Source organism: Patiria miniata, unplaced genomic scaffold (assembly GCF_015706575.1).
Source record: "Patiria miniata isolate m_02_andy unplaced genomic scaffold, ASM1570657v1 HiC_scaffold_26, whole genome shotgun sequence".
Lineage (NCBI taxonomy): Eukaryota > Metazoa > Echinodermata > Asteroidea > Valvatida > Asterinidae > Patiria > Patiria miniata.
In genome coordinates, this window is record NW_024037065.1 from 6,804,547 (window position 1) to 6,829,917 (window position 25,371).

General features: G+C 40.7%; 3 protein-coding genes across 6 annotated transcripts in view; 1 reads left to right on the forward strand and 2 right to left on the reverse strand.

Moving 5' to 3' along the window:
* Positions 1 to 118: 118 nt before the first annotated feature.
* Positions 119 to 10,222, reverse strand: LOC119733788 (25S rRNA (adenine(645)-N(1))-methyltransferase-like). Of its 3 annotated transcripts, none has more exons than XM_038207155.1 (7): positions 10,133 to 10,222; positions 7,612 to 7,731; positions 4,675 to 5,840; positions 3,799 to 3,928; positions 2,888 to 2,994; positions 1,574 to 1,670; positions 119 to 1,047 (listed from the first exon to the last, which is right to left on the reverse strand). In XM_038207155.1, exons 2-7 carry the CDS (start codon positions 7,729 to 7,731, stop codon positions 934 to 936), a joined length of 1,734 nt encoding a protein of 577 aa, XP_038063083.1. In that variant the 5' UTR covers positions 10,133 to 10,222; the 3' UTR covers positions 119 to 933. The 3 variants fall into 3 exon arrangements, with proteins under 3 accessions (XP_038063083.1, XP_038063082.1, XP_038063081.1); XM_038207154.1 differs by lacking the exon at positions 10,133 to 10,222 and adding an exon at positions 9,688 to 9,809; XM_038207153.1 differs by lacking the exon at positions 10,133 to 10,222 and adding an exon at positions 9,614 to 9,795.
* LOC119733789 (nucleoside diphosphate kinase B-like) lies at positions 10,138 to 19,565 on the forward strand. Its single transcript, XM_038207156.1, has 3 exons — positions 10,138 to 10,369; positions 17,075 to 17,236; positions 18,704 to 19,565. Exons 1-3 carry the CDS (start codon positions 10,196 to 10,198, stop codon positions 18,872 to 18,874), a joined length of 507 nt encoding a protein of 168 aa, XP_038063084.1. The 5' UTR covers positions 10,138 to 10,195; the 3' UTR covers positions 18,875 to 19,565.
* Positions 19,566 to 23,804: 4,239 nt separating this feature from the next.
* LOC119733794 (sorting nexin-25-like) overlaps positions 23,805 to 25,371 on the reverse strand; it is a 39,319-nt gene continuing 37,752 nt past the window's right edge. For both annotated transcript variants that reach the window (XM_038207160.1, XM_038207161.1), the window contains exon 23: positions 23,805 to 24,964. In XM_038207160.1, coding sequence (XP_038063088.1) covers positions 24,467 to 24,964 — 498 coding nt within the window. In that variant the 3' untranslated portion in view covers positions 23,805 to 24,466. The remainder of the gene's footprint in view (positions 24,965 to 25,371) is intronic.

The window sequence follows — 25,371 nt, forward strand, 5'->3', positions numbered from 1 at the left end:
GTGAACGGAGCGGATAGGAAAAAAAATATAGGTAGAATAACAAGCAATTTTCAAAATTGATGCCATTACCTGTATTTTATTCAAAGGACAATTTGCGATGGCCCTATAGCCAAATATCTTTCTCATGACATACTCTGACTGTGTGGTAAATGCCATTTTTGTATCTTCAAAAGCACAATCCCATCACCTATCTGCCGCACTAACTGCGCTGATCTCGAGCTGCTGCAGAAAAGTAGTCCCATGGCCTGATGAACCAGGGTAATAATTGTGAAGCGCTTTGAGAATTGGGTGTATAGCACTAAGCACCATATTATTATCATTATTTTTTATGCTGACATTTTTAATTTTAAGAAAACATTGCTCATTGGGCCATATTCTTGAGGGCGCTGTAACGATCCCATCTGGGTGAATCCAAGGTTACCAACGCAAATTGACATATTGCAACAGCTTAAAAATAAAAAATGTTTTAACCATCCTTATAATTTAGATTTAGATCAAGTTACTACAATGTATGTGATTTTTCTATTGTTTGTAGCCCCAAAATGGTGTCAAATTACATTCGCTTAAAAAAATATGGCCCATTACAGGGTTCCCAGGAAAACCTTGAAAATGAGTTTCCATTTTTCCAGTCAGCGAAAACTCAGGAAATTTAGGGGAAAACCCACACAAATCAGGGAAAATTCCGGTAATTTGACAGTGACCCAGAAGGGAAAGGTTTTTCACCAGTTTGGCGTATGTGCGTCTTGAGCCACGTGTCCAAGTTGTGTCCACGGATGGATTACAGACCTCGCCTCATTCCAACTTCACCTTCATTGGAAATTAGTAAGTTGAGAGACAAGGTGGGGGGGGGGGGGGGTTGTGGTGTGTGCAGGGCAACATGTGCCCCTTAGCCTACCCCCTTGCTTTTACTGTCCAGGGTTGCTGAGTCTGTTTTCAGCGTCGCTTGTAGAGGCACGGTTTCAAGACCTCGCCCCGTTCCAACTCCACCTTCTTTGTGGATGCCTCCTTGGTGAAGTCGAACATCAGGAACATCTTGTTGGAAAAATCCTGGCGTGGAAACAAGAAACGAGAGAGAACTGTTCAGATTTGTTGTCTAAGTCCCTCAAGAGTATAAAAAAAGGCGAGATAGAGAGAGTGTGTTGTAGTCGAGGCCATCACAAGTTCATGGGCAAATCAATCGCAAGGCAATGTAGTCTTAAGTCAAGTCTATTAAATTGTAATGCTTATAATACAATCTCAAAGCACATTACAGTTATTCCAAGTTCATCAGGCCACGGGACCACATGGCATTGCCTGTGCCCATTTCGAGGCTCTGCTTTACCGTGGATATCTGCACTTACGCTCACCATTCTGTGCATATCAGAAATTCAGTGCTAACCCTGTCTTAATGCACGTTACTGATGGAAAGCCAAACTTTCTTGCTAATCTGTGAAATAATAAGTTTACTGTGAAATAAGCTGACGGAATTTTCTGCTATCAGTCACTTACTTTACAGAGCTAAGAAATTGGGCACAGGTGAAAAATTAAAACATGAGCATTTGTAAGATAATGATCAGCTGTTGTGTGTGCTTACTTTAGATTCTTTCTTGAATCCCAGCTGTTTCATGATCTTCAGGAATTCGGCGACCGAGGCAAACCTGCTGGCGACCTCCGCTATCTTCAGTTGACCCCTGAAAATTAGAAAGGAAAAAAAAAATGCACCATTGTGCAAAAAACCTAGAGGGTATAGATTATGAAGAACATGTTATTTTAGAAAAATGTTATATGTGGGAGAAAAAAACCCCAAAAAATTATTTTCAAAGAAAAATCAACACAATTAGGCAGGGACTGAAAATCCAATCCAAATGTGGGCCTGGGTGCAATTTTGACCGGGGTTAGACCGAGGTGGAACCACCGGCGAAGCCACATCCCCCCCCCCCCCCCCCCCCGGGTAAAGCGGGCGAGGCAACATTTTGTTAGCTACATTTTGATACCCCATTTGCTACCAAAGACTGTAAATCGTCCAAGATAGACAACAATTTATGAAAAATGATGCAGTTTGAAAAGATGCAAATTTAAAGATTAAGCGAGGAGAAATTGCTAAGCGCAAACACACACGCCTGTAATTGGCCCCTATCGACTGCACAGTGCCCGAACATTACGCAGGTAATTCAATTTCACATGCTGCAATGCATACAAGCACTGTGCGATCTATTTTCCCTGCCGTTCCTTTCGCGCAGTGTAACATTGTCACGCAGCAATTTCCACTTTCATACTCTTTAAATTTGCAATTTTTCAAACTGCATCATTTTTCATAAACCGTTGTCAATGTTGGACGATTCACAGTCTCTGGTAGCAAACAGGGTATCAAAATGTAGCTAACAACATTCCCCAAAGGTCTATGTCAATGACGTCATCATAAGACGATCAGATTCAAAATTATAACCCCTCCAATGAGCGTGGACTTTCTTTTTTTGCAGTGTTTAGTATAGACCATTCTGCAAACGTGATCACAGTACACTCATTGAGGTACCTTACAATGGCGATAGCACTTTGCCAGCTGTGTTCAGATAATCAGTCGGCAGTTACTTGGTACAGGCAGTTACTTGGTACAGGCAGTTACATGTACTTGGTACAATTCGCTCTTTTCACGCTTCCGCCATAGGCATGCAGAGCCTCGATCTGGCAACTTTACACAATAAATATAGCCGGTTCAGTGATTCCCGTGTCGGGGTTCAGATCACTGAACCGGCTATTTTCTTTGTGTAAACTTGCCAGATCGAGGCTAGGCATACCTATGGCGGAGCGTGAAAAGAGTGAATAGCTGACACAGTGCTTTCGCCGTTGAATGGAGCCTCCATGAATTTAATGTGATAGGAAACCCATGGGGGAATAAGTGATCACTCACTTCATTTTCAGCACTCTGTTGGCCTCCTTGATGTAGCTAATCCAGTTGGTTCCCATCAGAGACAGGCAGAATATGGCTACATCCAGACAGTTGTTTTTCAGGGGTACCTGTGAATGAAAAACCGTAATTTTTGGAATATAAGCCGCCCGGAGTATAAGCTGCAGCAAGCGAAAATCTGCAAATTAAAATTTGACGTTGGCGTATAAGCCGCACTGACTGCAGCGGTTTTCAAGTTTGTAAGGCCTCCAAATTCTGAAGACTAAGTCATAAAGCTCTGGACCAGTTCCATTTGCACTACGAAAGCTATAAAAAGGGCCACAAAAGTTACATCAAAACATTTACGGTTGATACTCGTTAAAAAGAAATATGAAAATTGACGATGAGAAATAAACACCGGGAATTGCTGCCGGCTGGCCCAACAACTTCTGGCTAGACAGTAAAATATAGTCCAATTTCAATTGCAATGCCATAACTAACATGTCTGCCACCTAAAATAACTGCCTAGGTTGTACCATAATTTAACCCTTACCTTCCCAAATTATCCAAATCCTTTTTGCAAAATGGAGGAGTTTGCAGGATTGAGGCTAACTGGCAAAAATGTGTGGCTGATTTTGGACGATGCACTGTGTCAAGCTCTTGGCCCGGACCTTGTGTTGTTTATCCTGAGCCGTGCATGAAGTTAGGATGTCACTGGCTCTGCCTCAACATATTGACAGTGATTGCTGCAGGATTTTGCAAGATTGAGGCAGTCACCTCTTCGAGGACCACATTCAAGAAATAATGGAGGATTGTGCAGGATTGAGGCTGTATGCAATTTTCACATGGAGGCAGTTGGAGGATTTTGCAGGATTGAGGTTGCATCCTAACAAAAATGCCTTGGGAGTCAAGGTTAATTTTAGTAAAGGACCTACCTTTTCCATGTCACAAACTGTCACGTGTTCGTTGAGGGCACACAGGTCAAACGAGTGGATAGTCTGGCTGACGCTCCGTGCAATTTGTGCATCTCCACAACCAAAGTCACCGACCGTCAAGTTTTCTGGTCTGAAATAAAACAAATTTACAAAAATTGTAATTGTTTAAAGACAGTATATTCAAGAAGTCAGGTCGGTGCAGTAGCACTTTCCTTGCCTTCCACCACTGTGTCCCGGGTTCGATCCCCGACCAGACCAATGTATAGATTGGGGTTTTCAGTCCCTTTTTCACTTGTGAGCTACAGTGCCTTGAGCAACTATCGAATAATCTTCTGTTTTATTAACGGAAATTAATATTGAATTCTCAGATTATACCCTACGAAAGATCTTGGGAAAGGTTAACCACTTGGTGTCCAAATTGTGATAATCAGACAGAGACTTTGTCCAAGTCAGACAAAATCATCTTCAAAGCAGCGTGGTCCGAGTTATATGGCTGTAGATATGAAATAAAGTTGAGTCTCAATTCTGATTATAGTGAACATAAAAATCGCGGTCTCGATTGTGCATTTAATGTGCACAATAAATGGGACTGACATTACTCTTAATACAAAATTCTGATATAACCAACATTTTAACTGGATCCGGCCGAGTTTGTTCTACTGAGTCAACTGTACTGCATTTTTTGCAGTGTTAAACTGGTACATGCTTATTAAGTTTGTCTCAGAACATTGATCTCTCAATTTTCCTTTATTGCCCTGACACGAGTTGTAGCTCCAAAACAATCTGCCAGAAAGTACCAAAATCTCACCCGGTTTCTGAGGTCTATTAGTAATGACCAAGCCCCCCGTTCACATTTTCACTGACTGTACTACCCACCTGGACTTGAGATCTTCAATGAACTTATCCACGGGGTTGACGGGCCACTGCCTGACTTGCTGCGCGAAGCCCCGATGGTAGATATCAAACGACTCCCTGTCCTGTGCCATCATCTGCTGGGCCTCGGATCCCGTGGTCTTGTACAGCCGCTCGTTGAGGAACCGGAAGTGGGCCGACTGCAGCTTGGCCTCCATCTTGGACTTGAGGGCCTGCTTGGCCGAAAGGTCCGGCAAAGGCTCTTCCGAAATGTCTTCATCTTGGCTGACCGCCAATTTGCCACCTTCTAACTTTTCACATTTGGTTGCTGATTTCAAATGTTGTCTATCCACAGGCTCGATTTCCTCTTTAGAAAGCTGGGAATCGATTTTGACATTAGCTCTTTTCATTTTTCTGTTTCGCTTAGTCCTTTCCTCAGAGACGTCATTCTCAGTTTTGCTTTTTTGGTCCAAATTCTCGGATGCCTTTTTCTGCACTTTGTCTCCAGGGGACGACAACTGCGCAAATCCTTCAGATTTGTCCTTTGTTCGGTCTACGTTGTTTTTCGACGGAGTCCTTTGATTAATCTGTGTCTTTGCAGGTTTTTTTACTTTGCGTTTTTTGGACCTTTTCTTGCCAACTTTCTTGTTTCCGTCTTTAACTTCTCCTTTCACCTCTAAAGTTCGTGCGATGGATTTTCCATTTTGGTTTCGGATTTCTGACTCAGCGTCCAAGGTCCTGGTTTCGCTCGGCTTTGCTACATATCCAAACTCTGCAGTTTTGAATTTGTTGTTTCTGGGCTTTCGTTTTCTTTTCTTCTTTATCTGGTCAACGTTTATCGTCCTATCCTCGCCAAGGGTTTCATTGTCATCATTTTGTTGACTGTTCAGTTCCTTGTTTTGTTCTCCTTGTGCAACAGGAGTAGCTGTTGACGGCAATGCCTTCTTTGCCTTCTTTTTCTTCACTGGTACCTCGCTTTCACTGGTGTCTATTTTCCTCTTCTTTTTCTTCTTTGTCGTAACCTTTTCACGTTTGACTGATGTACCGCTAGTTTCTGTCTCCTTATTCACTGAACCATGTTGCAGTTTTGCAGACGTTTTGTTTTCCCTCGGTTTCTTTACATGTATGTCTCTGCTGTCAGACTGTTTTTCACCGACTGTAGCTTGTTTCTTTTTTGTTGCTTTGAATTTCTGTGGAGAAAACAATAGTTCACCGTAACTAGTTAAATAGTGAAAAGTGGTAGAGTAAAAGCAGGTGGCACGGACTCAGTGCACGCTCAGTAGATGGTGTCTTTAAAGTTGCCAGTTCAAGTAATGTTGCATTGATTTCCTTGACAAGGGTGGATTTAGAAAGATTCAGTAAGGCATATTTTTTAAAGGGACACTAGGTCCTGGAACAGCCCAATTTGGCTACAAAACGCGCTTTGAACGAGATTATGTTAACTGGAAAGAACATTTAAAACAAGGATAGAAACATCCACACAACTATCCTTTAAAAACTGGGCGTTTTTGTGTTATTCCTGTATTATGCGTGCGAGAACGAATTTCGGACCCCATAAATTCGAGCTGTTTGGATGCCAGCTGTGATTTCACTCGTACCCATAAAGTGTTCGCCCTTTGCGGACGTTGAAGAAACCACAATTTTTTTGCATTAGTAATTGGTCACCACTGTTCCCCAGACACACAACGTGTTTATCGTACACTGTATGAGAATGACACGAAAAACGTATGCGTACTCCGTCGAGTCCGATGTAAACAAGCGGTTTTTTTCCGTCTTTTCTCGGGAACGGTAAGACATTAGGTTGGTTTCCTTTCAACCACATGTTTAAAATAGGATAAACAATAAGTAAACAATCCAAAACATGACATTTTCGGGGATTTCAGGACCTAGTGCCCCTTTAAAGGTAGAGTACATGTATATACATCATTTGTCACTTGTGACTTGATGCACCTTCTGTGTTTCACAGCCACTGAAGGACATGATGCACCCCTGACCAGAGTTGTAGTCAAGCCCATCACAAGTCACCAGTAAATCACAAGTCCAGTCACAAGCAACAGGGGATAAAACGTATCGGAATGCCTTGGTCAAAGTTGAATTGAATAACCTGGGACTTGAATAAGCCTCTTTCGCCAGTACCCTCGCCCTGCAAACAGGATGCTTGGATACTCTGATGAATTCACACTCTGATTGGTTGAATTTTGCATGACCTGTGACCTGCGCGTCATCACCGTCATGACTCTGCAAGGTTTAAAACGGCCGTTAAGACTGATTTATTACTCTTTTATTCCAGTTCAGATATTTCTTTTTCGTTGAAAAGCGTAATAATGTAGGAAATTCTGTAAAACTTATATGTGTTGTAAATTTACCATTCCCGTCACTTGCTCAGGCTCTGTTTCGAATAATGAACGGTCGGATTGCATTATGCGATGCTCAAAATTCTGTCCACATGGTCCGCAATGAAACAGAAATCACATCCGGTATGGAACGTGCGCATTTCTATGGGAAGTTTTCGGATAGCATTTGCGCACATTGTCTAAATGTGGTCTTGAACAGCTGCAGCCAGATACATAGGTCATAAGCCACTTCTTTCACAAGAGTCTGTGAAGCTCATCAGCGTATCCCAGCGTCCTGTTTGCAGGGCGAGGGGGGGGGGGGGTACGAGCGAATAAGCCTCTGTACTGATGACGTCACACTTTGTTTACATGTGCACTTTCCTATGGAGCCAGTGGGGGCCAACGGTCCACTGAGCACCATAGGAAAGCACACACGAAAACAAAGTGTGATGTCATCAGTACAGAGGCATCTGGGGTTGCAGGACTTGTGATGGACTTACAGGGACTTGTGATGGACTACAACACTACCATAGACGCACCATGGGGGAGGGGTGTCATCATGGGGTCCTTCATCCAATGACATGTGTACACTATAAAGACTTAGGGTTATCAGTAAACATCAGATTACTTTGGACTTTGGCCTTGCTTCAACTGCTCCTGTCTGTGGACTGAACAGCTTGGAATGCAGGTCCTTAGCATCTGATGTATCGCCCCACTCTCCCGAATCGCAAACACCCAGAAAATCCATCTACAAAGGAAACAAAAAGTAACACAAAAATATAATAATAATGTGGTGCAAGTTATATAACACTTTTTTAATCAACCAAAGCGCTTCACAATTCTTATCCCTGTTCAACGGGTTATAAATCTGCAGCAGTTCAGTGCAATCAGGTCTCTACCCTCACAGGTACCCATTTACAGTACACTCCTTGGTGGAAGGAGGCAATTGTAGCGAAGTGTCTTTCCCAAGAACACAAGCAAAGATTGTTCAGATATCCATTCCTTCCTTCCTTCCTTCCTTGAAAGTGCAGCCTCATATGAATAAAAATAACTGCACTGCCAGAAACACCGGGGCAAACCCCTTCTCTTAGCGACAAGTGTTACTGGGTTCTTTTACGTGCATTATTCAACGTACGGGACCTACGGCTTTACGTCCCACTCGAAAGATGAAGCAATAATGGTTAAGTGTCCTGCTTAAGGACACAAGTGTCAAGACCGGGACTCGAACCCTCACTCTGCTGTTCAGAAACACCAGAGCTTGAGTCCGGTGCTCTTATCCGCTCGGCATGAGACCAATCCAAAATAAGCCCTGCCCCAAGGTGTCTGGAACAATCTCAACTGTTATTAAAGTTGTCCAACATCCATGCAAAAAATTCCAACATGTGATGGTCAATGTTTCACGCATGTATGGTGCATGTGGCTAGAACATGCAGTGTTGCAGTGGAGAGGTACATGTTGTTATTATTATTATTATTTATTCAAGGAGGTACTGAATAAAGGCAGCAATGATAACAAGGCAAGGTTGTTGTTTCAAAATAAGACAAAACAAGAACAGAACAAAACCCAAATTAAGATGGCCAGGATTAATAAAAGTGAACTTAAACACTACGACTCGAAAGCCTATCAATCCAATCTTAAAAGGGAACACGGAATAAATATTATGAAATCTGTGAACAGAGCAATAGTTAATAAAACAACACACATTCATAAGAACATAAAAATATAAAACTAACAAATTAATGGCAAGTTTGGCAGTGGCAAAATTAACCACTTAAAAACATGGAACAAAAAGCTCTTAAAAAAATGGGGGAGATAACATACATGGATGCCAACAAAAGAATTAAGATGAAAAAACTGATGAATTATATGGAATACTGAAGACATAAATAACCAACAAGTGGCAAATTTAGCAGTGGCAAAAATCAACCTCTAAACAGAATTAAACAAAAACAAAACAAAACAAACAACCCAGAAAACACCCAAACAAAGATACAAAACAAAACAAAAAACAAGCAAACAACCGAACAGCACAACAAACAAACAAACGAGCAAACACCCCCACCCAAAAAATAAACAAGCAAACAAAAGAACTAAATATTAACCAAAAGAAAACAAAAACAAAAACAATTAGCATAAAAATATGGGGAATGATGTTCACACAAAAAACAACAACTGATGAATACATTCAAAACAGAAGATATAAAACTGACAACTACATGTAAGCATAAAAATATCTGCAACAAGTAAGTCTAAATTAGGTAGAACCGGGGGGGTTCACAACTTTTCAGAAACTTTTAATATAGTTTTACTCAGTTTTTAGCACACGCCACTGCAAGGAGTCCAGTATTTACTATTTGACACACGATTACATGTTTATGGGACCATAAAGCTATAAAACATTACAGCTCCATGATGGGTCTACCCCTAGTTATATCTGGTGGTACCAATATACAAAGTCAAAGAAGAAGGAATTCAAAGAAATAGCTGGTCAATAACCCCATAGTCCATACATAGTGCAGGGGTAATGTGCAATGCCAATGGTATGGTCATGTAGTCATGGCAGTACATGCTGCATCGGCATGACCGGTGTAGGAATTCCTTAATTCCTCCAGAGTCGCACACAAACATACCCCAAAAAGTACACTGCACAGCTGTTTAATTAAGCAAGACAAGACGGTCCATAGCAAATAACTCGCATCACAACCTTATCTTGTTTCCACGCCAAAACTGAATGCCTAGCGCAGTTCACTTCTAATCGAAATTCTCTAACACGAAGCCAGTTTGAAGATCAAGAAAGACACGTGCGTTATAGCGCCACCAACGGTGACTCAGTTCAGCTATCTATGTACGGCTGTTTCGTGCAATTATATTTCCCCTAGGTACCAATTTTTTAATTGTAATTGGACGGAAAGAACGGGTTCGATCCTCTTTCAATGTAATATTCATTATTTCAAATTTTCAAGCAATTAGTTCGAACAAGTAATTAAATTTATTACAATTTTCTTGTTTCGTTGGTCACCTTTTCTGTTCATGAAATAGCTAAGCATGAACATAACTACACGTGATTGGCTGGCTGCGCTGATTGAAGGGCCTTTAAAAGTCTGGTTTCAGACTCACATAGTGACATGTACTACACAAAAATACAATACCGGCGAGTCGAAATCCAGACTGAGAAAGTCCTCTTGTATTTTGCCGGCTCGACAGTCGTCCACATGCTAGCTACCATTCTCGCATTTTTTTCTTTCATTTATCGAGGCAAGATGTCGAAGAATGAACGTTCTTTCATCATGGTGAAGCCCGACGGCGTGAGGCGGGGCCTGATCGCTGACATTATCAAGCGATTTGAGCAGAAGGGATTCACGATGGTCGCTGGCAAAATCACGCAGGTACGACGACAAGCATGACAAGATTGTGCATACTCCTAGAACTATGAGGCTCCACGTAGCTCCACTACGTGGAGCCTCATAGTTCTAGGAGTAGATTGTGCACGGGTGTTTCTCATGAAAGTCAATGAAAATCGAACGTGGTGGAGAGTGCGGGGTGGGGCTTGCATGGCGGAGGGGGGGGGGAGGTTGTTGCGATTTGAGATTTGTGTATAAATTGGGTTAGTGTATTAAGAGTAAAAATGCATGATTTGGAGCAACTATAGCATGCAAGGCCACGCCAGAAAAGGGTTTTTTTTATATTGGTATTATGAGACTTTTCCTATGCGTACGCGGGTATGTACTCAATGTAGGGTATGAACGTAGCCCAGGTTGGACGAAGTCTTCATTGCAATACGACTAACGTCCAGGACAAGACTTTTCTACATGAAACCATACAACATTTTTACCAGAGTTTTGTTATGTTTTACCTCGTTATAGAAGCTAATATTTCACGCCTACATACTCTATGTGTCCTTATCTGTTAGCACGCTGGGTTCAGGAATTCCATATGCGATGCTGACTGACGTTAATCAGGAAAATAAACTCCAAAGCAACGTTAAACTTGTACGTGTTTGTAGTCGCTTTTCATCAGTTTATTCCCAGAGTCGTACGTCATGTACAATGTACATGATATGTACAAATGTACGTGCGTACAATCCGAAAGCGCGCACGCACGCTAAGCGCCCTCATTTGTTTAGTTTTGGTTGGAACCGTGACGTCACTCCAGCCAACCGACGGCAGGAAAACGCTCAACCAATGACCAAAGCCGAAACGTGTTTCTGGTAACTGGCGCGAAAACACGCTCGGTCATTGGATTAGCGACCGCACCTTCAAGTAAGTGCGCGTGCGTATGAGGGTGGTTACTAAGCAAATCGCGCGTGCGCACTGCTTATTCATGCAGCATAGTCTGTCCCCCGGACCAGATGTGATAATGACCGTCGAGAATAATTGTCCGGTCTAGGGAACCAGACTACACGCTGCACCGTACAGACGTACATGATGTACGACTAGAATAGACTCGGCGGTGAGAAACTGATGAAAAGAGACTAAACACGTACAAGTTTAACGATGCTTTCGAGTTTATTTTCCTGATTGACGTCAGTCACCATCGCATATGGAATTCCTGAACCCAGCGTACTAACAGATAAGGACACATAGAATACTACGACGTAAAAATTAGCTTCTCCAACAAGGTAAAAATATTGAAATTATTGGTCAGAAATGTTTTCGTTCGGTTGTGAGCACATGTGTACTCAGGACTCCCTCCGTAACGTAGGGAGGAAAGGGAGTCCACCAGGGCTAGGTATGAATGTAGATGTATAAAAAAAAAAAGAGGGCGGTATAAAGAGTGAATAAGCGTGAAGTAAATTGTGATCAAAAGAGGGCGCTATAGAGAGTGAATTATTGACAAGTACGTAGTATATTTACCGAGTGAGACGTCTTGGCCGGCGGATGCGGGGTGGATGAGCATGAAGTCATCAATAGAGGGCGCTTTATTTACCCCAGGACCCTCTACTGTATTTACCCTATAGGACCCACTACTTTATTTAGAGTAATTGAAGAACAGAACTCGAAGACGAATATCACCCCTTAAAATTCAATGGACACGTGCCGTGGATACGGAGTGGGACTAAGTTGGGTGGGGTGGTAGAGAGCGCTATTTCCCCTATTGATAACACCCTCCATGGGGGTGTATCAGTATTAGTATATCGGATGGGTATGGGGAGGATCGGGAAAAAAGTGTTTCCCAGCATGTGCCCAGGAAGTGAATACTGGACTTGGTAGAAATGGAGTTGGATTGAGTCGGAGAGGGGTGAGAGAGGGTGCTATTTTCCCATTTTAAAAAATCCTCCAAGGGATGGAGGGGGGTTGGTTGGTTGTATATATCCCCCCCCCCCCCCCCCCCACACGGAAAGATTCCCATATCTGACCAATATTAATTTTCCCTTTCACTGTGACTTATCAGTATCACTCAGCCATCAGAAAAGTGATAGGCCTATGTCGTAAAAAGTCAAATTTAGCAGGGAATTCATTGAAGTATTAACTGAGAAAACACAAATTGTCAGACCAGTCTGATAGGGTTTGTGCACAGGGTGACAAGTGATTGCCAGATATGGGTATTCCCCCCCCCCCCTTTTTGACAGGGGGGGGGGGGCTATTGAATCATTCCCCCCCCCCCACTTTTTTTTTGTGATGAGAAAAAAAACAGGGATTTCAAGGTATTTTGTGAACATCCCAACAACAAAAATGTAATTAAATAGCACTAAAAAGTGGAGAAGCAAAGAACAAAAGCTTTAAAAATGCACCCATTTAATGTAAACGCGAGTATATGTTGTGCCCATTCTTGAAAATCACGCATTCTCGAGAATGGGCATGCACATTCTCGAGAATGGGCGCGCATTCTAAAGAATGAGCGCCCATTCTTAAGAACGAGCACGCGTTCTTAAGAATGAGCGCTCATTCTTAAGATTGGGTGGGAATATCACGTGCACAATTTATGAATTTTGCCCAATCTTAACAAACATTGCACGACATAATTATGTTAAATGAATTGTATAGCGGTTAAAAGGGAAACAATTCATATAAAGAGGAAAGAAAATGTGCTATGCTTCTGTACTCGTATAACTACGATAATTTGAATCAAATTAAACCTGTTATTATTGCTTTTTTCTGCCCACTATGGGAAGTTTTGTAATAACGGAGGACTGGGAACTAGTCTGGGAAGTGCTTTGTTTAGGCTAGACAAGTTACAAGTCCCTGCATGTATCATATGCGTGCCACGAAAAAAAAACGATGTCCAGAAGCTGCCAAAATTGCTCTTTTGACTAGATAGAATCCAGCTCTGCGACGTTATGGTGGGATGTGAACAATAAATTGGTGGCAATTTAAATGGGAAATAGCATTAGCACTATGGGATGTCGCAGTATTCATTCTCATTCTTCACATTCTTCATTCTTACGTTCCCCCCCCCCCCCCCCCCCGCTTTTATTATCCCAAAAATCAGAATTCTTTGCACTAGTATTATTATGTCTCTTATATTTTCCCGCCCCCCCCCCCCCATATTAATACGCCTTTACTTATCATATCCACTCTACTTTTCAGCGCCTTGCGTTGCAACAGTATAATTATTGAGAATCAGTGAACGAGGATTCAGCTAGACTTGCCAAGCGCAGCCGGTGCTCGGCATCGACAAGACCGTTATCTTGTCGCGCATTCTCGAGAATGTGCGCTCAATCTGGAAGAGTTATTTTTTGCCAAGATTGAGCAAGGATCCAGTTGCACATTCTCAAGAATGTGCATGCCCATTCTCGAGAATGCGTGATTTTCAAGAATGGGCACAACACATACATATCCTAAAGAGCATCTATATCCTAAAGAAAGCATTAAACCAGACAAATTTCTTCAGGGTAAAACTTTCTTGGTCCCGGAAAACTCTCACTGACCATGTTAACTTCAGTGATGTGCCGGTAAAACGTGCTAAAAACAAAATTGGAGGCCAGTTTATGGTCAAATATCCACTGCCTATTTCAAAACAATCTGTGAATATAAATGACTGATAGTCCAGTGCAATCGGGCGATAGAGCAGATTGATGCACACTGGCCAAAGTGGCCTCGGTAATCATTCTTTCCATTATTGGTTTGATGTTCTTGAGTTAGTTGGGTAGCTGAGCAGTCATACAACGTAGTTTTGATTTTTGTGGTACTCACAAAAAAGATTTTAAATTATTAAGTTTTTTTTTTGAAAAACAAATGTAATGATGTTCAGATACTGCTTTTTCAGTTGTGTTTTTAACTTAAGTTTCATACTTTTGAAACCTACATTTCAACTTGGAAGCCTTTTTTTCCGCCTCGGGCCGTTATCTGCATCCAGAGGTGGTTTTAAATGTACTTGTCTAAAACCAGCCAAGCACAAATGATTTATTCCCATATTTACATGTAAATCCACATTTCTATTTTAATAGGCCTCCCTCTCTTTAGAAAGCCTCATTAATTATTTGCAGGTATATCACTATGGTTACCAATAATTAAGTAAATAACGATCATGGAATTAATGACTGCTGTCAGTGCTGGCTCATGACAAATTCCAGTCTGGCTGAGAATAAACCTCACACAGACGCTGAGAATTAAAAAGTGTGCTTTTATACAAGGAGTTCGGTGTGCTAAGTCCTGCGGAAATGTTAGCATATTTTATAAGAAAGCGGAATGTTAGGCATACTACATGTACAGATCTTGTCTGCTGAGATGGTCGAGTAGAACATCGCTACAGTGAACAAGATGGGGTCCACACGAATATTCTGATACATGTAGCAGTCGTACGATACTGTGATTTTTGGCGTACATACATGAACACATTTACATGTAACTTCCCCTTCCATTCAATGGGAAACAAATTTGAGTATGTCTCTTATCAAAAGGTGATGCCATTTAATTTCATTAACCAGTTCGTGTCGGTGGACGTGATAACACGCACTGGCTGTTTGTATACGCAGGCACAGCTGACAGGTTAAGACGTCAAGATTGCCTTGACTCGCCTCCGGGTGACATCTACACACGCTGATCCCTCGTACCTTTTGTGCACACACAAAGTCTGTGAAGTCTGTGGAGTTGGACCGTGTGTTGATCTTGAATTGGCCGTTGTGCACGGCCTATTGTTGTACAGTTCATGCTAAACCTATTGAAACATATGAGGTTTCAGCAAGAAATGTTGTACAAATACTGTTGAAATCACTCTTGCAAATCAGTGTTTGTGGTGTTTGGCTGTACATATATCAGAAGTTGGCTGGAAAATTTTGCCTTTTGCGAAAATCTAAATGTTCAGCAAAAATTATCCTGGCACAAAGTGGTTGACTACAGTGAAATCTCAATAAGTCAAAACCTGCTAACTCAAAAACCCTTCTAACTAAAAGTGAGAACTTATTCCCATCAATTGTTGTTGAAAAGAAAATCCATTTGCTAAAGTTCTCAAAACTCTGCTTAACTCAAAATTTGAGCCCATTCCTCCTGAGGTTTGACTTATTGAGATTTCACTGTAAAAGTAAATGAAGGGAAATTTAAACCATGTAAATTGAATACATGTTTACTCATGTTTCAAAAATGACCCACACAGTTGTGGTTTCAATGTGCCTTGACAGCCTATTGTTACCAGTACCAGCATTATTAAAAAAAAAACCTCATAAATACCTCACCACTGGTCGAGTAGCTCATTAGTTGGAATGTCAGAATTTCAGCATTTCTTCAGAGTTTTAAATTCAAATGAATGCTAGTCCTTTTTGAACAAGTTTGGTACCACTCTGCGCTTTGTATCTACATGCAATGTGGGTATTAAACATTCGTTTACCGATTTTGAGGGTAAAGTCATGCTTTCAAACAATTCAAAATGAGTGAAGGTCAAAGAGAATTTTTAATTAAAATACACAGGAAGGCTAAAAAATCACAATCACTTGGAATATTAATCAAAAACCTGACAAAAATAATATGTTTTCAGTGCCGACTTAAAAGATAAAAAAGAAGGTGTATTTCGAATAAAATCAAGTCTATTCCACGCACTGGGTGCTGATCTTGAGTACAATTACATTTTCATGATTTCGAGTGCATTTTTTATGAGTACAAGTACACTCAACCAAAAAAAAAAGAAGTAATTTAATAAATAAAACGTTTTTTGCCTAACTCAAAAACTACTGGGCACATCTTGCTAAAATTACAACTGATCAGTACAAAAATTCCTTTAAATAGCAATCCACCCATGCTCTTTGTTTGGCCCAAAACAGTGATAATGTGTCCAAAATTATGCAATTTATGACAAATGGTACTGGGAAAAAAAATGCACTGTTGTATACGTGCAAGGTGAGTGTGAACCACAACTTGCACGTATGCAAAAGTGCAACTGTTTTCGGTATCATTTGTCATAAATTGCATAATTCGTACACATTATCACTGTTTTGGGCCAAACAAAGTGTATGGCTGGATTGCTAAGGAATTTCTGTACTGATCACTTGTTATTTGAGCGAGAGATGCTCAGTAGTTTTTGAGTTAGACAAAAAAGTATTGGAGGGGGGGGGACTTTCTTTTTTGGTTGAGTGCAGGGGCGTCAATCGCTTCTCAAAAGTGGGGCGGACATACCTTGATCAGAACTGATGCGAGCGCGAAGCCCTTACGGCATGGGGTTCGCTTAAGGGCCCCGAAAAAAATTGGATTCTAGATGCTCTTTGGTGTGATCTGAAGCAATTTCTTACCATGCTTTAACTAATGTTTTCTTAGCAGAAGATAATTATTTGAACATCGTTTTCGAGGTTGGAGTCACTGAATCAGCTACCAGAAATTTTGGATTCTAAAATGCTCTGCGATGCTATCTGAGGCAACTTCTGACCACTTTAACCAATATTTTCTAAGCAAAAGATACATTGTAGTACATAATACATGTAATAGGGCCCTGTAAATGAGACACGAGTTCAAAAATCTGGGGGGGGGGACATTTGATATTGTGTCCCCACCCTTCAAAAAGTGGGGGGGGGGGGGGGGGGGGGGGTGGACATGTCCCCCTGTCCACCCCAGGATTGATGCCCATGGTTGAGTGTACATTTTCATGAGTACCAGTACTTCTACTATGACTACCAGTATGCATACATGTACAACAACACTCTTATTTTCTGCCGTTTATTCTTGCAGCCATCAACAGAGCTTGTCCAGCAGCACTACATTGATCTGAAGGACAAGAAGTTCTACAAGGGACTCTGCGAGTTCATCACCAAGGGCCCCGTCTTCCCCATGGTGTGGGAGGGCTTAGGCATAGTAAAAACCGGGCGTCAAATACTGGGCGAAACAGACCCCGTAAGTTGCGCTCATAAGTCTATCATTTTGTGCAGTGCGATTCACAACGCGGTGTTTTTGTTGTTTGGAACTCCGCGCACGAACATTAGATGCCGCTTTTTGATCACTCATGAGATCCCCCCCCCCTCTGGGTGCCCCACCCCCTATTTAAAATCTCGAATTGCACAAAAACAATATAGCAGTTGCCTTCAGTGCCCGCCTTGAAAAGTTGGTGCATGCACAGATTCCCCCCAAGCTAGAAGTTATACCCTAGTATGTCCCCAAAAACTGTCCGTCTGACTGTTTTTGAAATATCTACAAAACCATGAGGTCAATTTTGAAAATGTTTGGCTGTGCAGATACTCCTAAGCCTTGGCCTCAACCCCTATGAGTTTCATTTAATTTCAGTCACACATCACAATTTTTTAATGCCTTAATAATTCCCTTAATGAATTTCAGTGCTGTGATCTAAGCTGTGTAAAATCCTGCATGTTGTGAAAAGGGCTGCGGTTGGGATTGGAATCATTTGCCAGGCTATCAGTCATCATGGCAAGACCTCAGTTTAATTAATGTTCAAGGGCAAATGATTCCAAATGATTTTTTCATAGCATGCAGGCTTTTGCACAGCTTACAAAACACAGCACTGAAATGAATTAAGGCAAGGAACTTGGTCACAGTGTCCAAAAATGTTGTGGCGATCAATTGACCATTGTGCAGCGACGCGTGACAAAAATTTAATGAAACTCGTAGGGGTTTAGGCCAAGGATAAGGAGTTTCTGCACAATCAACATTTTTCAAAATTGACTTCATGGTTTTGTAGATATTTTAAAATTAATCAGACGGACACTTTCCGGGGGACATACTTGTAGTAAAGCCAGAGTTTGTGTGCATATGGCACCAAGTACATGTATGCACAACTTATTTTAGTCAAGAGTGCCTTGACTGCGTAAAGCCTGTCACAAGCCAATGTGTCTGCTTTCACTGACATCAAATGACTGAGAATATTTCTATTCCCCCTGGATAGGATGCTAGTCCATCGAAGGTTTTCCTTGGCTATTGCCGGTACCATTTATACTCCTGGGTGGAGAGAGGCAAGTGGGGGTGGCAAGTAGCTTGCCCATCAGCTGGATTCGAACCCCTGACCTTCTAACGATGAGTTACAAACCTTAACCACTAGGCTACATTCCCTCGCGTGGTCCCTCCTAAATTTCTATTTCTTACCATAGACCTTTATCATGCTGCCACCATTTCAGTCATGTTCCCTGTATCCAGTAACAGTACTGAATTATGTTTTTTTGTGCAAAAAGGAACCAGACTCTTTCCTTCCAGCCTCGCTTTGGTTAAGTTGATTTGAATGGGAAAAAATCAAGATGGCCGCAACATGATAATGGTCTATTGAGGGGGTACTTGTGCGCAGAGGCCATAGTCATTTAAGACATTTTTGCCTGTTATTTGGCCCTAATTTTCTTCTTTTTTTTCTACAACCAGGCTAAGTCCCTCCCCGGCTCCATCCGCGGTGATTATTGCATCCACATTGGCCGCAACATCTGCCACGGCTCGGACTCGGTCGAGAGCGCCGAGAAAGAGATCAAGCTTTGGTTCAAGGACGAGGAACTGGTGGACTGGAAGCCAGCTGGTTACGACTACATCTACGAGTAACAAAAAAAACACCCAAAAATTATAAGATGCCAGGCATTTTTAGTCAGGGAGAGTTTAGGATTTCAACAAAGTTGTGTTTTTGTCACCTTCTGATTGAGAGTTCCTCGTGGCTTTGCAGTTTTGAAAGATAACACTTGTTTAAGTGACTGGCATTTTAGAGTCATGCCAAACCAAATTAAAAACGACTAAAATCAACCAAAATAGAATTCATTTTCAGACAGGCTTGAAAATTGACCTGCTCAATTTTCCATAGGCTCGACTCCGGAGTTGTTGAATGAAGGCAAAAGTCAATCTTTCATGTATAGTTGTTTCAAACATGAAACTTAATTCCAACTTTTGTAATGAAGTAATTTGGGTTTGGCGTGACTTTCGGGCATGCAACTTTCCCGATCAGCTGATTTCCTCGTTTCTCACTTCGCGCTCGTCATTAAAAATTGAAAAACACTGGATGAAGTCTCGTAGAGCTTGGAGGTTTCCTCATTTTTGTGGTTTTATACTTCCCAGTTGCATACCTGGACTTAGGAGCGCAGTCTGAAACAAGTGTAAAAATCACCCTACTAATATCATTTTGGGGGATTCCTGATATCGTATCAAATCATCTGATTGGTTGCTTGGGATTTGTGATCAGCCAATCAGGTAGCATGTGAAGTTTTGTAAACCATTTAAAGGATTTTGATTGGTCAACTCTTAATGCAACCAGTGGTTTATAGGGTCCAGACAATCAATGTGATTGGTTGCTCAATCTGTGACATCACTTTCATAACTGCAAAGTCATATTTATTATTTAGTAACCTCATCTTGTTTAATGTCTAACTATGAAATGTAAACTGGATGTTTCCTATAGTCCATACACCTCATCACCCAGATAAACCTCATTTCAAAATTTGCGGGTAGCAACAATATGATAGTCCTATAACATTTTTCATATTCAAATCCTTAATGGGCCTTATTCACGAGTCGGCCATATTGAATTGAAAGTTAGGCAAAATCTTCATTTTTTGAACTTGCGAAGAGAAATGAAAGCAACTTAATTTATAATCAATTCCAGTCTGCCTCAATAAATAGTTTTAAATTTGTAATTAAACATTTCCCAATGTTTAAAGCCATATTTTTAAAACCAAATGACAGTAAAATAAGGCTGCATAATGCCTGCATAAATAGTCTGACGCCATCCCATTCAACAGTAAACAATTATTCATAAATACCTCAGACAGTTTAGCTATTCCTATTGGTCGAGAGCCCGTCACGTGGCCGGTATTAAACGGATGATAAAGACATGGCTAGCTGGTCTTAAACACTTTTCCAGTGTCACAATAAAATGTGGACTCCTAAAAATCCAGTGCCTCTTACCGTTTCATTGGTTGAACGTTCACAATCCTCACGTAGGCATGCGCAACACTACAAGCGAGTCAGAATTTTATAGTTCTAAATTCAAAACGCAACGCCTCAGGTGCGTTCTGCGTGACATCGCGCAGAACATGTTACGCGCGCGTCAATCTCCATAAAAGGGTTGTTTACATCTTACTCGCCAGCTGAACACTCCATTATTTTGCTAGAGGGATGTTTCAAAAGCATGAAGTGAACTTGTTGAACAAAATCGGGATTTTTTGAACGAATTATTTGAAATTTTTTTACGGATAAGGTATTTATGAATGGGAATAAATATGTGCTCGGTCGGTATTTATCACTCGTTTAATACCGCTTAGAGTCTGGGTGCTGATAATTACCCTCGCCTCCGGCTCGGGTAATTATCAGCACCCAGACTCTAAGCGGTATTAAACGAGTGATAAAAACCTCCGGAGCACACATTTATTCCCTTAATTAAATACATTCAGGGAACTCGACAAAAATTGCCAACTCGTGAATAAGGCCCATTTAAATGTAGGGGTGCCGTGTTCACGTGTGAATTTTTCTGTAAGCTTGCCACGAACGATTCGTGTAGCAAAATGCGACCAACATGATTAAAATACATGATACTGAAACAAGTGAATTGTTATTGTGCAATACAGTTTGAAACATCCATTGTTTTGGTTGAAAGATCACATTACCCAATGTAATACTGGTAATTGTACATGTTATACACAAGTAAACAGTGTGGATGTTCCACCTAGTTTGTGTAATTTACATATTGCCATTTTCTGTTATTTTGCACCAAAAAAACCAAAGATTCCTTCAATTAAAACTCTTGGTCATTGTTGGTTTGCTTACATACTACTTACCATGGGAAATGAGCCAGGTGTGCCCGAGGCTAAGTGGGAAATAAAAAAAAAATGGAGTCCTGCTCAAGTGGCAACCAAACATTGAAGAGTTTCAAAGGGCATTAGATTAAGGACCAACAGATTTCGGCATATTTTAAGTCTTCACTGTCTACCTAATGCAGTAATAGTACAACAAAAAAACTCAAAGCAACTATTTCACATTTTTTCTTTCCATAAAGAATATTCAAAATATTCCCAACTTTTATTATTATTACACAGTTAGCTGAAAGAAATGCACTGTCTAACTTATTTCAGTATTAAAAATAAAAGCTACTTAAAATCATGATTTGAGAAATGGATCGGTCATAAGACGCTTGCACTTCCAAAAACAGGGTGATGGTATTTTATCATGTCAAATAAAAAGTGATTGTCGACACACAACAACTGTTGTTTTATGGTGTGAATTAATGAGAAGTACTTAAGCTTTGAAACCCACAAATTATGACTGTTTAAAATAATGGTTGTAGAAAAAACACTGCAACGTAAAACCACTTATCAGTAAAAGTACATGCACACGTGAAACACTTTCATAAACTGCAGAGGAAGCACATTTTTGTTAAAATAATTTTAACATGCAAGATGTTGTACATATTTGACACGGACAAATCCAAGAATTATTTATTTTTTTCATTTTAAAGGTAGAGTATGTCATCAGTGCATTTTTTCATTTTTTCATGTATATTCCGAGAAAACAATATTCTAGGATCTCGATATCAATTCAGCCATAATCAACCTCTCACAGTAAAAAAAACCTGCCCTCACAGGTACGCATTTACTCCTGGGTGGAGAGAAGCAATGAGTGACAAGGCGCCTTGCTTAAGAGCACATGCACCATAGCTGCAGGCTGGACTCGAACCCACAACCTGCAGAATTACACACAGACCACAAATTCAATGCTCCAGACCACTAGGCCACAGCACTCATGTACATACCCCTGTAAAACAAAAGCGCACACCTCCAGGATAGTATCACAGTAGAACCCAACTACAACAAACACCATATCAAAACCTTGTCAATATAACAAACATCCCTTTTGTTCCCAATTTTATGTACAGAGTGTGCCAAAGTGCAACATTTAAATAAATAATTAAAACAATTTATTCTTCAATGAAATTACAACCTGACTAAAAATTAAAGCCTGACTATTTCTCGATCCACTCCTTTTTACCCCATTCCATTTGGGTCCCTAGATCCAGAAATATAATCAATTAAGTGAAAGGGTGTAAATATACATGCTGAATCTGGGTTAAGCATTGAATAGGTATTGAAGTTGGTGACATCACAGGTGACACCCTTTCACTTAATTGATTGTATTTCTGGATCTAGGGACCCAAATGGAATGGGGTAAAAAGGAGTGGATTGAGAAATAGGCTTGAATGTACCGATAATACGTAATTCATTGAAGAAAAAAAATTAAAGTTTTAATTATTTGTTTTCTGAATGTCACACTTTTTGGGGGCATGCTCTGTATAATTTTACTGACTGCCAAAAACCACTATGCCAAAGAAAAAAAAATGTTTTATCAAAGTTGGAAGTTGTACAGTTGTTATTCTGACTTTTGTAAACAAGAAATTGCATAGTTATTGTAAAATCACTACTTTTGGCACTTGTTTAAACACATCAAAACCTCATAATCTGTAATTCCAATACCTGCAAATCCCAGAAGAAAAGGTGAAATTGCTGGAATTTTTACAACAGTACATGTACGTGTACTGGAAGAAAGAATCTTGGGTTTTATTTATGCCTATTGTAATCGCTTGCAACCAAGATTATATACAAAATTATGTTCCACCAAGTACCACAAAATATACTGAGACCCAATCTGGGTAAGTCCATGTATAAATGTACAAAACCTACAAAAATATAAAACTGAAATTGAAGTAAGTTTTAACATAAAAGATGATTACAATAGAGAGAATGTTAATAGTAACATTCTAGAAGTATAAAAGGGAAGACATCAGACTTCTGCCCAATTATATCGGTCCACGACAATATCAATGGAAAGTAAACAATAAGTGAAGGTGAAAAATGTGCAGATTTCACAAAGCAAAGGACTGAGTATGATGTAGGCCCTGCAACAATATATCTCCCCCACACACTTTAGTGGGATCCGTTTTGAAAATGTTTACAATGCCAACACATTGTTAAAACAAGTAAGTTTATAATTAAAGTTTGGTCTCAACTCCTCAATTTGAGAAAAGCAAATATGCAACATATGGCATAAAATGCATTGAAATACAAACAACCCAAATTGCTAGGTTCCTACATGTTTATAACAGGGGTGTAAATCCGGGGTAGGGGGAGGAGAGGGGAGGGGGTTTATATCCCCCCCCCCCCACCCATGCCCTTCTTTTAAACAGCGTCCCCTTTCAAATTTCCACGGCAGAGCAATTTTTAGTTTTTGGTCATGATTCCCCATCCCCCCACTCCCCGGCACAGATTTACGCCACTGTCTGTGAGTTTCTGTTGCTTCTTAAGTTTCCTCAAATATTTTACGTTACAAATTTCAAATTATTTGCCACCAATAACTCAGGCACATGATTTTGTTCGCTATGGGCGCACAAGCAACCCCAAATAAAAGCATGTTTTCATAGGCTTGAAAATATCAACAACAAAAACAATTGCCTTTCGCCGTTTAATGAAATATTTGTTTAAATGCATTAGGAGAAAAAAAAAAAAAAAAAAATTGCTGAAGAACATGGGTAGAACAAGTTTAAGTTTCTATATCATGCTTTTAGTAAAGTCCATTAAAAATCTCCCGCCACCATATTTGATTAAATTTCAGTAGAGTATTCTATGAGCTGATCTATAATTTACATAATGCATGATCTGCATAATGCATGATCTGCATAATGCATGATCTGCATAATGCATGATCTGCATAATGCATGATATGCATGATCTGAATGATGCGTGATCTGCATAATGCATGATCTGCATAATGCATGATCTGCATAATGCATGATCTGCATAATGCATGATACGCATAATGCATGATCTGCATTATGTATGATCTGATCTGCATAATGTATGATCTGATCTGCATAATGTATGATCTGCATAATGCAGGATCTGAATAATGCAGGATCTGAATAATGCATAAGCTGCATGATGCATGTTTTATATGCATAATTTGCATAATGCATAATTTTCAGTTGCGAACAAAGGAGAACACAAGTAAGGAGTTTACAAAGGTCTACATTAGTGGCACCCCAATGCTATGCATATGTACAAAGTGACTTAACAGTAGCATAATCTACTACTTCTTCACAGAGTCCATGGTTGACTTATTTGTGTAGGCAAACATTATAAGACCTTCCAGTAGCAACTCTTGCTAATCCTCTCCATTCATGTCGGCCACTCTTTCTCCCAAGTCCTCCACAGTTCCTGTTTCCTTGCCGACTGCTGCATCAGTCCGTCCTCTGATCGTGTCGGCATCTTCAAGAGAATCCACTCCGACCTCGTCTACGTCATCTTCATCTTCGTTGTTGTCACTGTCATTAACGTCATCATCATCATCGTTATCATCCCCATCGTCGTCAGCTTCATCGTCGACGGCAGCACCGTCTCCATCCTCTTCAACCTCATCTTCCATGATTTCCTTGATGTCATTCCCTTTCTCCTCCCCGACGTTCCCATATCTCCTCCCTTCTTCCTCCGTCTCCTCATCTTGATCTTCCTCCTCATCTTCCTCCCCCCGTTGCTTGGCAACCGCCTCCGCCTCCTTCATCCTCTGCTCCTGCAGTTTTCTCTCCTCTTCTTCCAGGTGCTCCAGCAGCTTTGGGTCCTTCAGCTCCGGGCAGACCTCGATCAGCACCAACTCGATCAGATTCTGCCAAGATAGGGCAGAGAGTTACATTAACTACGCGGACCCTTGAACAAAGACATTGACGGAATGGGGACTGCCAACATAGGGCTGGATAGCTCAGTTGGTACGGCACTGGAATGGTAATCAAGAGGTCGCAGATTCAAACCCTGCTCCAGTCAAGTTGTTTGTACAATTTGTAACATTAAATAAGGCACAAAAACTTCTTGGAAAGAATGAACAACCTGTACAATCAATTTGCAGAGCAGTAAATGTCCGCACTATCAAACTTAGATGTACATGTACATTGTACCTACAGCACAAGATTTGACTCAGCATATCAGGTTTTGGGGTTTTGTTTTGGAAAAGGATCAGAAAATTTCAAATACCCAGCCTAAATGTCACCCTCTCAGAAGGTGTAATATCAAACTTAG

Excerpts from the sequence above, each read along its gene's own strand:
- LOC119733788 (XM_038207155.1), bottom strand. The coding sequence starts at position 7,731 with ATGGATTTTCTGGGTGTTTGCGATTCGGGAGAGTGGGGCGATACATCA. Across the intron at positions 1,671-2,887 it reads AACAGAGTGCTGAAAATGAA|GGGTCAACTGAAGATAGCGG; the intron begins GTGAGTGATCAC and ends TCTAATTTTCAG. Across the intron at positions 1,048-1,573 it reads GATTCAAGAAAGAATCTAAA|GATTTTTCCAACAAGATGTT; the intron begins GTAAGCACACAC and ends TTTCCACGCCAG.
- LOC119733789 (XM_038207156.1), top strand. The coding sequence starts at position 10,196 with ATGCTAGCTACCATTCTCGCATTTTTTTCTTTCATTTATCGAGGCAAG. Across the intron at positions 10,370-17,074 it reads TCGCTGGCAAAATCACGCAG|CCATCAACAGAGCTTGTCCA; the intron begins GTACGACGACAA and ends TTATTCTTGCAG. Across the intron at positions 17,237-18,703 it reads TACTGGGCGAAACAGACCCC|GCTAAGTCCCTCCCCGGCTC; the intron begins GTAAGTTGCGCT and ends TTCTACAACCAG.